The 14,766-nt window shown below is 38.8% G+C and overlaps 2 protein-coding genes across 3 annotated transcripts in view; both read right to left on the reverse strand.

The window, feature by feature from the left end:
* ZSWIM7 (zinc finger SWIM-type containing 7) overlaps positions 1-14,519 on the reverse strand; it is a 184,796-nt gene extending 170,277 nt beyond the window's left edge. Inside the window, exon 1 of one of the 2 annotated variants that reach the window (XM_083172386.1) lies at positions 14,399-14,519. The gene's annotated coding sequence lies outside the window, so the exon portion shown is untranslated. Of the gene's footprint in view, positions 1-13,952; positions 13,974-14,398 lie in introns of those variants that run through there. The other variant, XM_083172387.1, reaches the window with a different exon arrangement.
* LOC146059821 (uncharacterized) lies at positions 1,961-13,954 on the reverse strand. The gene is made up of 9 exons (XM_083172383.1): positions 13,871-13,954; positions 6,679-6,785; positions 4,735-4,801; positions 4,556-4,655; positions 4,227-4,352; positions 3,901-4,008; positions 3,497-3,715; positions 3,262-3,300; positions 1,961-3,044 (listed from the first exon to the last, which is right to left on the reverse strand). The coding sequence occupies exons 3-9, from the start codon at positions 4,738-4,740 to the stop codon at positions 1,990-1,992; spliced, it is 1,653 nt and encodes a 550-aa protein (XP_083028509.1). The 5' UTR covers positions 4,741-4,801; positions 6,679-6,785; positions 13,871-13,954; the 3' UTR covers positions 1,961-1,989.
* Positions 14,520-14,766: the final 247 nt, after the last annotated feature.

Raw genomic sequence — 14,766 nt, forward strand, 5'->3', positions numbered from 1 at the left:
ATTAAACGACTTGTGTTTGTTTTTTTCGTACCACTCTGTAACATCAGCGGCCTCCTCAGGCATCATGTGTTGTAGGCCAAAATATTCTATTGAGGGCATGACCCCTATGTAATTTTGGTTATCGGCTGTGTTAAAAAAATGCGGGAAATGCCCTTTAACGCCATCAAATCCCATGGCCTTTGGAAATCTGCTCAATTTCATGGGGAGAAAATTGAGAGAGTCTATAAACCTAATCTTCAGATCTTTTATTGTGATACACATTATGTTTCCTCCATTAGAGATGAGGGATACTGTATACCGTTCTTTGATGATCTTGTTCAATACAAAATACGAATCATACCGCCCTGCGTTATGGGCTATGAATGTGTAATGCGCAAATTTTGGTTTCATGAACGTCTTTACAAAATCATCGATACAACCTTTGCCCTTAAACTCCCAGGATTTCTCACCCATTAATGTGAGAGCGTAACAGTAGTTTGGTATATGTATACCTGTCTCCTGCATGCATTCGAAATCAAAAAAGATGTATTTTGTGTTTGGTTCTTCCGCTTTGATGGGCTGTATGTAACACAAATGATCCGCAAACCCATCAACATATGCCTTGCAAGTAGAACACTTTAGCCCCTGACACTCATGAGACCTGCGACGGTAGAGACAACACCTGTCGCAATAAACATGTTCAAGACAGGATATTTTGCGATCTAAAGCTAAGGATTTGTGCTCCTCTAAACATTCACGTGATCTGCAAAACACCCTACAAACCGAACATCTTAATGCGGAAGCTCCATCATCAGCGCACGCTTGTCTGTGACAAGCCTTACAAAAGAAAAGACAATCGTGGCTATTTTTGCGATCATAAGTTCGATTACATAAGGAACAGAAAAATCTCGATCCGAGAAATGCGCAGATATTAATCAGGCCATAATAGTGTGAATCGTGATATAATACATACAGGGTATCACCGTAGCGCGACTCTGAAGAATAGTAATGCCAAGAACGATTATTATGATATAATATTGTAATTTTTGTTTTTAAGTGTTTTTCAAAAACAACAACGTCGCTAAAGCTGACTGCTTTATCGATCGGTAGGTTCAAATCCTTATGAATTTGAAGCGCCCGATCGTGTATTTCAGCGTCTGTGGCATTACCTTTATCCAGAAGTTTGCAGATCGATGCCGCAAAGCACAAATAATTGTGCGTATTGTTGAAATCATACAGGTGTCTTCTGCGCCTTTCTATAATTAAGCTGTATGGAATGCGTCTAAGGCCGCGACCAGTTAGGGCCCCACCCGCTCTATTTCTAAAAACAGTGATCACAAACCTTAAACCCGTGCCTAATAAGAATTCAGCGTTACTTTGAAGAGTGTTTGTAATTTGATTCAAGAAACTGACAGCGTCTAATGATTCTTGCGGCTTTCGGTGTGAGTAGATGGCGTTGTGTAAACCACCCCCCTCCAATCTTAACTGTACACGATCATTAGGGTCAACACCAACCATGAATTCATCAATCATAACCTGTATAGCGTTGTGTACGGCTTCAACACCCTCTGCAAATGATGTAACTCTTTCCAAATTAACAAATTGAAAATGATTATGATACTCAATAGCTCTGAAATTAGGATGGTGTCGCTCATACCTGTTAACAGCTTCTAAGTACACATCTCGCCGACCTTCACCATTACCGGGTGGCGCACCCCCATCTATGTCATTATGCATGGGCGTTGCGGGGTGTTCAACATTGTCAGGTGACGCAGCGTCACCCGGTAATGGTTGGTCCGGTGATTTGTCAGCCTGTGCACCTGGGTTTGGGGTTGTGCATCGCCCCCTGTGTTGTTTACGCTTTCTCATCCTGTATATGCATTTTAAAGCCTGTTTTATTTTCGAACGGCGAAATAAGTGTGAGATTTTGCACGGTACATTTGCTTTAATTCTTGGGACTTTTTTACACACATGTAAATTACGTTTCAATCCATAACCCACCATGCCTAGTCACGGATCCGTTTCAATTATCTCTGCAAAATGATACATGTTCGCTTTAATAAAATCCCTAGTCCTCACGGTCTCTGCTATATGGTTTGATGTTACATTCATGTACATTTCTACAAGTTCTTTAATGATCTCTGGCTTCTTTTTTGAACCATAAAGCTCATCTTTTATACGGTTCAACATGGTATTGACATTTCTACGCATGTACCCTATATGCTCACGCATCCTCCCCATGACCGCGTAGTATTGTATTTCCGCATCTTGTCCTAATTGTTCCACATTCTGACCCCCATCAACCATGTCTGTCGATACCACGGTCGGCGGGGCATCCGCACCGTCCGATGCGGTTGCCTCGCCGACCGTGGTAAAAACACTGGGCAGTTTTGTGTAATCATCACCCATTACTTTATCAGGGATTCCGGCTACAGATGTTACAACCTCATCATCATTCTGTGGTGTATCTGAGACTGCCTCTTCACTAGGGGTGATAAAAAATGTTTGACCATTTAAGTCCTCATCATTAGCGGATAATGTATCTGCAGGCGTGTTACTGACCACGCTTTGCGTTTCTGTAGTATGATGTTCCTGCGTGTCTGAAATTACGATGACATCATCATCCGTCAGCGGCGTGTATCTCTCTCTTGACAGTCGTAAAGTTTTACGAGTCTTCACAGTCTTTGTATTACCGGCAATGTCAATGTCGGATTCAGTAGGTGTTGCAGGTGTTGTAAATGCGTGCGGGTAATCCACATTACTCACGGTTGGCACTGTTTGTAATGCAATTCTTTTTCTCGTGGGTCTACCTTCCGAATATTTCAATCTTCTTTTAAGGTCTAATAAATCGGCCTTGTTTTCTTGACCGACTCGACTTTTTGTAAATCTCCGCTTGCTTGGCTTGAAATCATCGCGCTCGGTGGCCATGATCTCGGCCCTTGATACATCTTCTTGAAGTTGTGGTTCGATCACCGTTTTAGCTGATTCACCCCCATCCATTTCAGCATTGAGCGGTTGAGCAACCCCGTCCGCTGCTATCATTTTTGCGAATCGTCGCGGATCCGCTGTAAATAAAAAATAACAACGTTTTAGTTACACACTCGCGGACACTAAGACAAACGCTTTATAACACCTTCAGACCCGCCTCCCAAAACACCCACCCCATCCATGTCGGTTTGCATCTACACAGTCTGTTTAACACCTGTGGTTTCCATTTGTAAAGAACAATGATGAACGCGGTCCTATATAAGAAACTAAATAAATAAACATTACATTACACACCTGAATATTTGCCAGATCTTTCCATCGGCGTGGTTCCTACTGTAATAAAAATCACACCGTTTTAGTTACACATACGCGGCCACAAAGACACTCGCTTTATAACAACTTCAGACCTCCCAACCCCCACCTTCCTTGTCGGTTTTCACCTACACAGTCTGTTTAATACCTGTGTTTCCATTTGTAAAGAACAGTGGTAAATGTTGTGCTATATAAGAAACCAAATAAATAAACATACACGGGTATTTGTCAAAGGTTTGCGCCGGCATGGTTCCTTTAAACAATGACCAGAAAGCTTGATCGCTGATCTGGGGTCTTTTTGCTCCTTTAGCCAATGTGCTGTTGGATTGTTTGGCGTTTGATCCAACACTCGATGTCGGTTCTCTGTATCCGGATGGCCCCGCTTCACACGTATCGGCCCTAGGTACCGTAGGTTCATACCGGCTAGCTATGTCATCTGTAATACATATATTATCAATTAACGACACATTCGCCGACTTGAGAAAAAAAAAAAAAAAAACCGTCATTTAAGTCATGATAACAACAACTCCTGTGGACACTATTCATGATTTTGCGACGATATGTAACATTTAACACAAAAACACATTATAAAAACATCACCAGCCAATCGTCAAAATTCACCTTGTATAGCCGGGGTCTGGTATAGCTGTTTATAGTGTTTTGCCGATGGTAAATTCCAGAGATCATCCATTATGTGTTCTGCATCAGATTTCGACATAATCGGCGATACTAACAGAGAATAAATAACACATTAATATCACAGGCTGTATAAAAATGAATATAACAGGATATATATATATATATATATATATATATGAGTGAGAACGTGAGAGTTCGCGCGAGATATCGTGAGAGAGAGAGAGAGAGAGACATATTTTTGGAAATAATAATATATCACATTTTTTTTTAACATACATCACATTTTTTGACGGCTTATGATCACTTACATTTTTGCGATTCGGACAAATCAGAGTATGCTGCGTATGGGTTTTCGAACGTCGTCAGATCCGGCCCGACTGTGAAATCCGAACCATATGATCCAACTTCAGATGCGTCATTTGTGACATCTGAAACTGATTTATGGGATTAACAATTTAATAAAAAAAAAATATATATACATAAAAAAATAAAATAAAAATTAACACAACAATTTTGTAGAACGAAAAATACAATCAACACGTGTAACATTAATACCAATAGGGCGCTTGATAATTAACACCAACAGAGTAACATTTATAACCACCAACAACAATGTGTCTTTGATCTGTAAACTTACACGTATTTGTCTGCTCATTTGACTGCTGTTGAAAGCTGGGTAAATCTTGAAAGTCTCTGAGACTTATTTTATTTGCATTAATGGTTTTGTATTCCTTTCTCTGTAATAAATAATAATAATAAGTTGAAATTACAATACAATAAGCTATTGTTAAACTAATGTAAATATCATATACACACCTGCATGCTGGTGTTTTGTTGATAGCTTAAGTTCAAAGGTGTTTTCTGCAACAACCACTAGATGTCACTGTTGATAATAAAAGATAACACGATAAGTTTCCATAACGAAATTTGCGTGCACAAAATCACATAAAACTATTAACGCTCTCACAAAAACCTGATCTATGAATACCTCCTGACATTGTATTCTATAGATCGGCCTATAAAAATTAATTACAGGGGATCCAACAATGCCACTGCCGCACCCCATCATATCCATGCGTGGTCAGCAGACCGCCCATCACAAGCCGCCAGTATGCCAGCATGCACACACAATACATTACATTACAATGAATGCAGCAGCAAACTATATTTTAAGATTGTTTAAAGTGTTTTTAAAAGCAATATGTATAATGTACAGACAACAATACACTAACCACTTCCTAAATAAATGATTAATCACAAGCCGCCAGTATGCCAGCGTGTAATCCAAATACATTACAATACAATACATGCCGCAACAAACTACTACATAACGAAATTTGCGTGCACAAAATCACATAAAACTATTAACGCTCTCACAAAAAACCTCTTGTAATTCCACATCATGCTAAACCAGCGTAAGTCTCTATACAGCCTAGGCCGCCCTTAATAACTAGCATACAGCACCAAACTATATTTTAAGATTGTTTAAAAGCGTACTAAACACCCCCACCATTCCGCTAAATAATACATTTTAAATCGCTATATACAACACACTAGTCACAGAACTACACATACAAATGGCCGGTTATCAACTACAAACACCCGCATGCATTGCCATTGTATTAACAACTCCTAATAACAAAATTGAGGCCAGCCATGCCGGGGTTTGTAATTCCACAACATACTAAAACAGTGTAAGTCTCTATACAGCCTAGACCTTCTTAATAACTAGCATACAGCGCCAAACTATATTTTAAGATTGTTTAAAAGCGTACTAAACACTCCCACCATTCCGCTAAATAATACATTTTAAATCGCTATATACAACACACTAATCACAGAACTACACATACAAATGGCCGGTTATCAACTACAAACACCCGCATGCATTGCCATTGTATTAACAACTCCTAATAACAAAATTGAGGCCAGTCATGCCGGGGTTTGTAATTCCACAACATACTAAACCAGCGTAAGTCTCTATACAGCCTAGACCCCCTTAATAACTAGCATACAGCGCCAAACTATATTTTAAGATTGTTTAAAAGCGTACTAAACACTCCCACCATGCCGCTAAATAATACATTTTAAATCGTTTTAAATCGCTATATACAACACACTAATCACAGAACTACACATACAAATGGCCGGTTATCAACTACAAACACCCGCATGCATTGCCATTGTATTAACAACTCCTAATAACAAAATTGAGGCCAGCCATGCCGGGGTTTGTAATTCCACAACATACTAAACCAGCGTAAGTCTCTATACAGCCTAGACCCCCCTTAATAACTAGCATACAGCGCCAAACTATATTTTAAGATTGTTTAAAAGCGTACTAAACACTCCCACCATGCCGCTAAATAATACATTTTAAATCGCTATATACAACACACTAATCACAGAACTACACATACAAATGGCCGGTTATCAACTACAAACACCCGCATGCATTGCCTTTGTATTAACAACACCTAATAACAAAATTGAGGCCAGCCATGCCGGGGTTTGTAATTCCACAACATACTAAACCAGCGTAAGTCTCTATACAGCCTAGGCCCCCCTTAATAACTAGCATAAAGCACCAAAGTATATTTTAAGATTGTTTAAAAGCGTACTAAACACTCCCACAATGCCGCTAAATAATACATTTTGCTATGTATATTATAAAATATTAAAACTATGCTATTTAGAAATATTGTGTATATATATATATATATATATATTTATTTATTTAGAAAATTAAATTAAACTTACCCCTGTTCTGGAACAAAACTTCAAGTCAAAACTACAAGTTCTCTGTCTTGAATAGTGTGTGTGTGAAGACCTTCAACCTCAATGTGTGGCAGATGCCTGGTAGTTGCCTGGTCCCATGGAGAACATATTTATACTTTCAGTCAGTTAACACATCTGTGTTGCATTTGTCTCATTTGAATATTCATGAGTTGTGTTCCAAAGGCATAGACAGACATAACAAATATATATATATATATATATATATATATATATATATATATATATACATACATAATTGATTTAAATAATATAGCATATTGTACAAAACACAGCTGTGTTTAGAATATTTTGTTCGCCACTAAATTGCCCTGTATAAAAACCCTTATTCTTATTATTAATAATTCTTATTAATAAATGAGAGATATGGCTCACCATCAACAACATCCTTCAATTTTTAATTTAAAATATATACTACGTTGACGCTACATCTATGATTATATATAGACATTATTTTTTTTTTTTTTATTTCTAAAATATATTTTTGATTTAAATAATATAGCTCATTATCCGTGTTTTATTCATCACAATATAATGCTACCTTCACATTACACACATATATATATATATATATATATACTGTATATAGATACCTTATTTATCAGCATTGATAATGTTCAGTTAAATACATTATATAAGTTAATTCTGTAGTCTCTAGCTCCGTCTGGAACTTGCTTGCACCTGCAATACATGGCCACTAGATGCCACTCATGCTCTGTTGCAAAGATTTCATGGACTTTCTTTGTTCTGTCTAAGCTAATTAAGCTGATAGACCTGTGAAAATGTTTTTTTCAGAGGTATGATCTTTCTAATGAATATAATTGTTACCAGCCCTGCTGTGCTGTCTACGCTAATTGCGTCATACGTAAATATCAACGTCTTCAAAGACTATGGAATCCGGTGTTTAAAATTACTTTTGAAAATTACAATCATCAGTCAAAATGGGTTGACGTGTGTGTAAAACAATATGCCGTTTCTCAGGCCCCTGTCTTTAAATGCATAACATATGCCCCCCACACCCCACATCACCATTCAAACCAGGCTTATCAACTATACTTACATGTTCTACAAATCCTTTGTTTAAGCATTTGTGTGGATTATACCCTTATTTTTATTTTATTTATTTTTGATACACGTTTGGTCAGACACTTCGTTGTAGCGCTTTTGGATCGTTCTAAGGTAAGTGTTATTATAGCTGGTAATGATCTGCCTGTATTATTCACTGTGAAAGATCTATGATCGATACCAAATCACATTGCCACTGTTGATTTATATCCGATACGCATATCATATTCCTTTTATAGTTTTTTCTAGCCGGTTTGTGCAATGTGTACGCGTCTTGCTCTTGTAACCATTTTCTCACATCGGATCTTTTAAATTTATTTTTCAAAGCTTTATAATATTTATCAAAGCCGCAAAAACTCCCCGGCTTTAATACGTTATAATAACTGGCTTTCAGCCGGCTGTTTTGATGATCGGTGTTGCGAGACATCCTACACAAACCAAATTAGCATTATGTTTAGAAATTCTTCCAGCTGTTTAAGATATCATTAAGCGAGCTTTATAAATTAATTTATACAGCTGTGGTGTTATTTCACATAGCCAATATCCGTGTATGAAGTTACAGTATCAAACCAATTATATTTTAATACGGGGGGTTAATATTATTTATACCACTTTCATATCAAACGTGATACGGGCTATCACACGCTATCAAGTTTGATAACATAGTGTATAAAAGGGCGTGGACAAACTGTATAAAAGGGGCGTGGACCTGTCAAAACCAATTAGTTTGAAGAAAAAGTGTGCCTTATCTACTTAAATCAGCTTGCACGAGCAAATAATTGCATACACAACATAGCGAGTATCACAATCTAGATGGTATCTAATTGGGTATGACACTGCTGTAATAGGATTTTGCAAAGCATTGGTAACAATCACAGATTGACAGTTGACACACTTAGCACATTTAAAACTCCCATTTTTTGGAGACAACCAATTTTGATGCTTTATAGGTAACAAATCTGATCTGGCTACAACATCTTTCACATTCCTACTCCTCTTGTAGCAAAACATAGGAGTGTTTTGACAGAATTGACCCATAATGTTATCAGACTGTAAAATGTGCCAATGTTTGAGCACAGTTTCTCGTATTCGTGTAGAGGCTGTCGAATACGTGCTCACAAAAGTCATTCTATTAGGTTCTTGCTTTCTAACAGTAGCTGAGAGGGACTACTCTTGGGGAAGATTCATGCATCGTTGTATGGCATCACAAATTTCATGTTGGGAGTATCCCCTCTCAAGAAATTTGTCACCCATTTCCAATAAGGCAGCAGATAGTTCATCGTTGTTAGATGTTACTCTTCTCACCCTCAAGAGTTGCGAAAAGGGCAATCCATGCTTGAGGGGAGTCGGATGAAAACTATCTGAGGCCAATAACGTGTTTTTATCAGTGGGTTTCCTGAAGATTCTAGTCACAAATGTACCCTCTGTAATACCCACATTAACATCCAAAAAGCTAATTTGCGACTCACTATATGCCATAGTGAATTTTATTGGGGTGGGCAAGGCATTAAGATAATCAACGAAATCTGTCAAGAGTTTGGCTCCACCAGTCCACACCATGAACAGGTCGTCTATGTAGCGAACGTAAAATATTATAAATGATGAAAAAATGGAATTTGACATAATGTACTGATTTTCGTACATGTGCATGAACAAATTGGCGTAGGCTGGGGCCATATTGGACCCCATAGCCGTGCCTTGGAGCTGCAAATAAAAAGCATTTTCAAACAGAAAATAATTCTTAGTAAGCACAACCTCCATCAATAACAAAAGAAAATTTACATTCGGACCTGCATAGTGTGGACTGGTGGACACCAAACTCCTGACAGCATCTAATCCCTCCTTGTGTACAATATTGGTGTACAGACTTGAAACGTCTAGGGTCACAAGGAGTGCGTTAGTGGGTACGGTGCCTAGTTTTTTCAATTTAAGAATAAAGTCTGTAATGTCACGTAGATAATATGCAGTGTTCTGGACAACTGGCTGTAGCCAGAAATCTATGTACTGTGACAACGGTTGACAGATAGATCCACAAGAGGAAACAATTGGTCGACCGGGGGGCTTAACCATGGTCTTGTGGATTTTGGGTAAGACATATAGGATCGGGATACGTGGATGTGTCTGAGTCAAAAACTCAGCTGTTTTTTCATCAAGCCAGTTATTACCCAATCCTAATGTAATGATGGAATCAATTTCTTTTTTATATTTGTAGGTGGGGTCGTAGGTAAGGACTTTATAGCATATAGTATCAGTTAATTGTCTCAAAACTTCTGACACATAATCTGATCTATTTAAGACCACTATCCCGCCCCCTTTATCAGCGGGGCGGACCGTGATAGTGTTATTGTCCCTGAGGCTTTTTAGGGCAATACTTTGATCTCTAGTCAGATTAGAGAAAGACTTTTTTTGTTGACGCATATATTGCAATGTGTCTCTCTTTACCAGATTGATGAACACATCAATCGATGAGTTAGTACTAGGAGGGTCAAATGTACTATGCGGTCTAAATTTACTATCCTGTTTGTTAATTTGGGGGTGTCTAGAAAAAAAGTCTTTCAATCTGAGAGAGCGATGGAAACGATATAGCTCCACTTCAAAATTGAACGGGTGTTGTCTAAACGTCTCAACAAAGGAGAGGCCTTTAGACAAGACCTCCAACTCATCTTTATTGGGTGTATAGTCAGATAAATTGAAAATTACTTGCTCGCCTTTTTGTTTTTGCCCCCTGCCTGCTTTCTTCCTATTGACTCCACCCCTTCTGCAAGGTCTTCTGTGGGGTTGGCTTTGTATTTTGACCTGGTCACACTGCCTCTGGGAAAAACCCGTTGTTGCGATTGATCCGAATCACTCGCAGAGGTATGCGTATCCAGGTCAGAATAACCCTTGTCCACCCTTCCTCCACGTCTTCTACGTGATCTAACATTGTCCCTCCAATTGGTTCTATTTTCATGGCCTTGTACCCAGCTATATACCCGCATCTCCTTGTCATCTTCCTTCACGACTTTATATTTGCTTTTCTTTAAAGTTAGCAGCTCAAGTCTAAAGTTGTTAACTGTCTCCTCAAGTTTAACCAGTAAATCCCCATCCGGACTAGTAGATAACTGTTCTATACCAGTTTTGTCATAAGCAAGTATCTCATGCTCTAATAACTCTAAATCCGTGTTGACCTGTTCAATAACCAACAAAATTAACTGAAATGAACATTCATTAAGTATTTGGCACCATTGTTTACAAAAAGCAAGATTGGTTCTGCCCACCGTGGGCTGATTGCGTATGCGGAACCCCCGCGGTATGATCTTCTCCTTATAATACTGTGTAAGCGTTAATCCATGCAGGGTTAATTCAACTTTTCGCTTTTTAAGCTTCAACAAATCAGAGTATATTTCAGCAGGAGTGTCTACATCAAAGGCAAGGGAGTCCGTATTAGAAAACAAGATGCGAGCTTCATCACGGCTATCAAATCTTTTGGTACAGGTCAAAGCATCGGACAATGAGTTAGTTGTATCCATATTCATGCGTGGTAACCAGGATATCCCATAAAAATAAAAAAACCAAGAAAAACCACAAAAATGCAAAAAGTTAAAAAACGTGAAAAACTAGAAAGACGTATATACACTGTCTCTTTAAGACCGGGTGCAAAATTGCATAATAATGGTATATTGCAGAGTGCAATGCTGCACACCCCTTGGTTACAGCTTGGAAGTGCTAAGCCACATAAATGTAATTAGGTAGACTTGGAATCAGAGGCAAGCACATTCTGTTCATCAATGAAAAAAAGTCTTTTATATTTCAATAAGCACATGGACAATCCATATCATCAAAAGGTGCAGTCAAATACAGCGAAATCCATGATGCAGGTAGTTACAGGTATACCAGCATAGACAGCAGCACAGGATGGACGTCCAAAGGTAGATTATTCATGCCCGACGGCCGTTTCGGTTGTATGTCACCGTCGTCAGGAGCATGAATAAACTGGTCCCAGGATCAGATATATATGGCATAGACAATAAAGCGAAAACGGACACACCTGCTCACCTGTCCACCCAGCGACGTACTCTCCTCTATTCAATGCAAAGACCCAGGTGCACATGGATGACATCACACAGGAGCCGGATAATGCCGGTCACCACGTGTGTCTCCAAGGCAAACAACTGGGACGTGAACTATATATATAGCAAAAGTCACCTGTATATATTCCTAAAGCAATATTTATAGCAATAGAGACATTGCTAACATCTTTCATGTGGTAGGATAAACAGGCCTGAATGGCAATTAAAATCTTATATAAACCAAAGGAAAAGGGAGGGCTTGCCCTTCCAAATCTTAGGAATTATTATATGGCATCACAACTGGCATTTATACAAGAATAGGTCGTTAATGAACTAGACCCGACAACACGTGCCCTTTTAAGGGAACAGGTAGGATTATGGGAGTCCCTAGTACAATTCCTGTTATCTGGATTACCCTTATATGGAATCCCCCCAATACCTTGTCAATTAGTGTTAGTCTGGAGATATGCGCACACAGCATCAGAATGGACAGGACTGGAAACTGAATCCCCTATTTGGTTTAATAAAACATTTACTGAACTAAACTGTCCTATGATAACATATGGCAAAAAAAGGTATAACAGAGATAGGGCAATTATATAGTTATGGCCAGTTTAAGTTATTCAGTCGACTACAGAGTGAATTTAATACATCAAATAATCACTTTTTTAGATATCTACAGATGAGGCATGCCATATATAGACAGTTTGGAGGGCCCACTTTGGAAATCTCCATATCACCTATTAAAATGATGCTACGTAATATGAGTAAGAGAGGGCAGGTATCGCAACTATACTCCAATATTAACACAAACCAAAACCCTGAATTATTAGATCAACTAAAAATTAAGTGGGAAACTGATATAGGCCCATTATCAACGGAAAACTGGAAAAGTATACTGGGTTCCGTAAAACACGCTACATCATGTATCAGATAACAACAGGTTCATTTTTTCATTCTTCACAGAATATATCGCACCCCGATGATGCTATTTAGAGCTGGCTTGAGGGATAATACTAGATGCCCAAAGTGTACAGAGGAGGGGCCGGGCTTCTGGCACCTAATATGGGAATGTCCCAAGATACAATCATTCTGGGAAGAGGTATGGAATGATGTTAGGATCACGGTGCCCAATATTACACAACTAGGCCCTAGGGTATGCCTATTTGGACTAGGAATAGGAGGAGGCAATGTAGTACAACTATACTCGTATATAATTAGTTTGATTACTCAAGCAAAAGTGGTGATAGCACGTAGCTGGTTCTCGGTAAAACGACTGGAAATAATTAAATGGAGAATTTTAGTTAAAGACGCAATCAAACATGAGAAGTATATGTTCCACACAAGAAAAGCGATGGCCAAGTTTCATAGTAAATGGGATAGATGGTGCGATTCCAGTCTATATAGAATAAGTAAGATAGAAGAAGACCCAGCAAATGAAGGGCATTGACTCAGCCAGTACAATTAGTGAAATATCTTATAGTTAATAAAAGGGGGGAGGGGAGAAGGGGAAAAAAAGTGGGCAAGGGTATACGCCCACACATATATAGCTGCTAGATTTAGAATATTAAGATAATCTGAACAATAATATTGGTTATTGATAACTAGAGCACTATGGGGGTTATTCTAGTTCACTCTTTCTGTCAAAATCCTTCTTAGATGGACAAAACTATGTGCACTGCAGGTGGGGCAGATGTTACTTGTGCAGAGAGATATAGATTTGGGTGGTGTTTTACTTCAAATTTAGATCTATATTGCAGTGTAAAAATAAAGCAGTCAGTATTTACCCTGCACAAAAATAAAATAACTCACCCAAATCTAATTCTCTCTGCACATTTTACATCTACCCCCCTGCAGTGCACATGGTTTTGTCCATCTTAGTTCAAAAATGTGTAGTCATGGAGAGAATAACAGCAGAAACCCAATGAGATACAATGCAAATTTGGGCAGTGGGCTCAATGGCTAAACTTTGACTGCCAGTCACCCGGGTGTCACCACGTGCCCAACTCTCTATGCCAGCAGCAAGCACGACCTGCCCTTACCTTACATGGCATGAATAGTAAGCATTGCTGCCTTTCCACCACACACATTATGCTGCAGAAACTTCCCCATCCCCGCTCACACCTCTAGCCTCTGCAGAGCAGTGGTCTCTGGGAACTGTAGTTCACATCCCATAAACGACTATTACTATTAATACAAGCTACAGAAACTTTCCTGAACAGCCTGTAAAGACTCATATTGCGCTTACATTGAATATTTACGGTAAATTGCAATTTTATGTGATCAGTGGCCTCGCAATGACTTCTGGGAATCGTAGTTCAATTGCTTCTGCTTGGAGAGCAAGTACTAGTTATACAGTGTTTATTGGACAACATTTGCCAAGTAAACTGCTTTGGTTTGCAGGTCATGATGGGACTTGTTGTTCCACAAAAACGATAATTTTTAGGAAGTGGTTAAGAATAAGTGGAGAACTATTAGTTTATCATTATTATTTGTATTTTATTGTGTAGGAATGCAATGCTGAATATTCTGTGTGGAAACAAACATAAGTGAAATCTCTAGTCCTTTACCTTGCACAGCTTTTGATATCAGGTGTAGGTAGTGACAGTGTTAGCCCTCCCTGCTATGGCAGCCTGTCATCCCCAGCTGATGTGCTCTGCCTGGAGATGCTGTTGTACAACTACAGGGCTGCACACTAAAACACACTATGTAGGTGGTGTTTGATACAGGGGGCCTTTTAAACACAGTCACAAGCAACCCTCCGTGACAGCATCACTCTACACTGCTAATGATGATTAGGTTGACTTGATACCTTTTTGTATTAAAGACACAAAATATATGAATAATAAAAATGCATGAAAACAAGATACGTACATTGCACGTCTGCCCAGTAGATGGCAGCAAATGTCTGCGGAATAGAATGTGATATGCATCAGTG

This window comes from Crinia signifera, chromosome 2 (assembly GCF_055691185.1).
Source record: "Crinia signifera chromosome 2, ASM5569118v1, whole genome shotgun sequence".
NCBI lineage: Eukaryota > Metazoa > Chordata > Amphibia > Anura > Myobatrachidae > Crinia > Crinia signifera.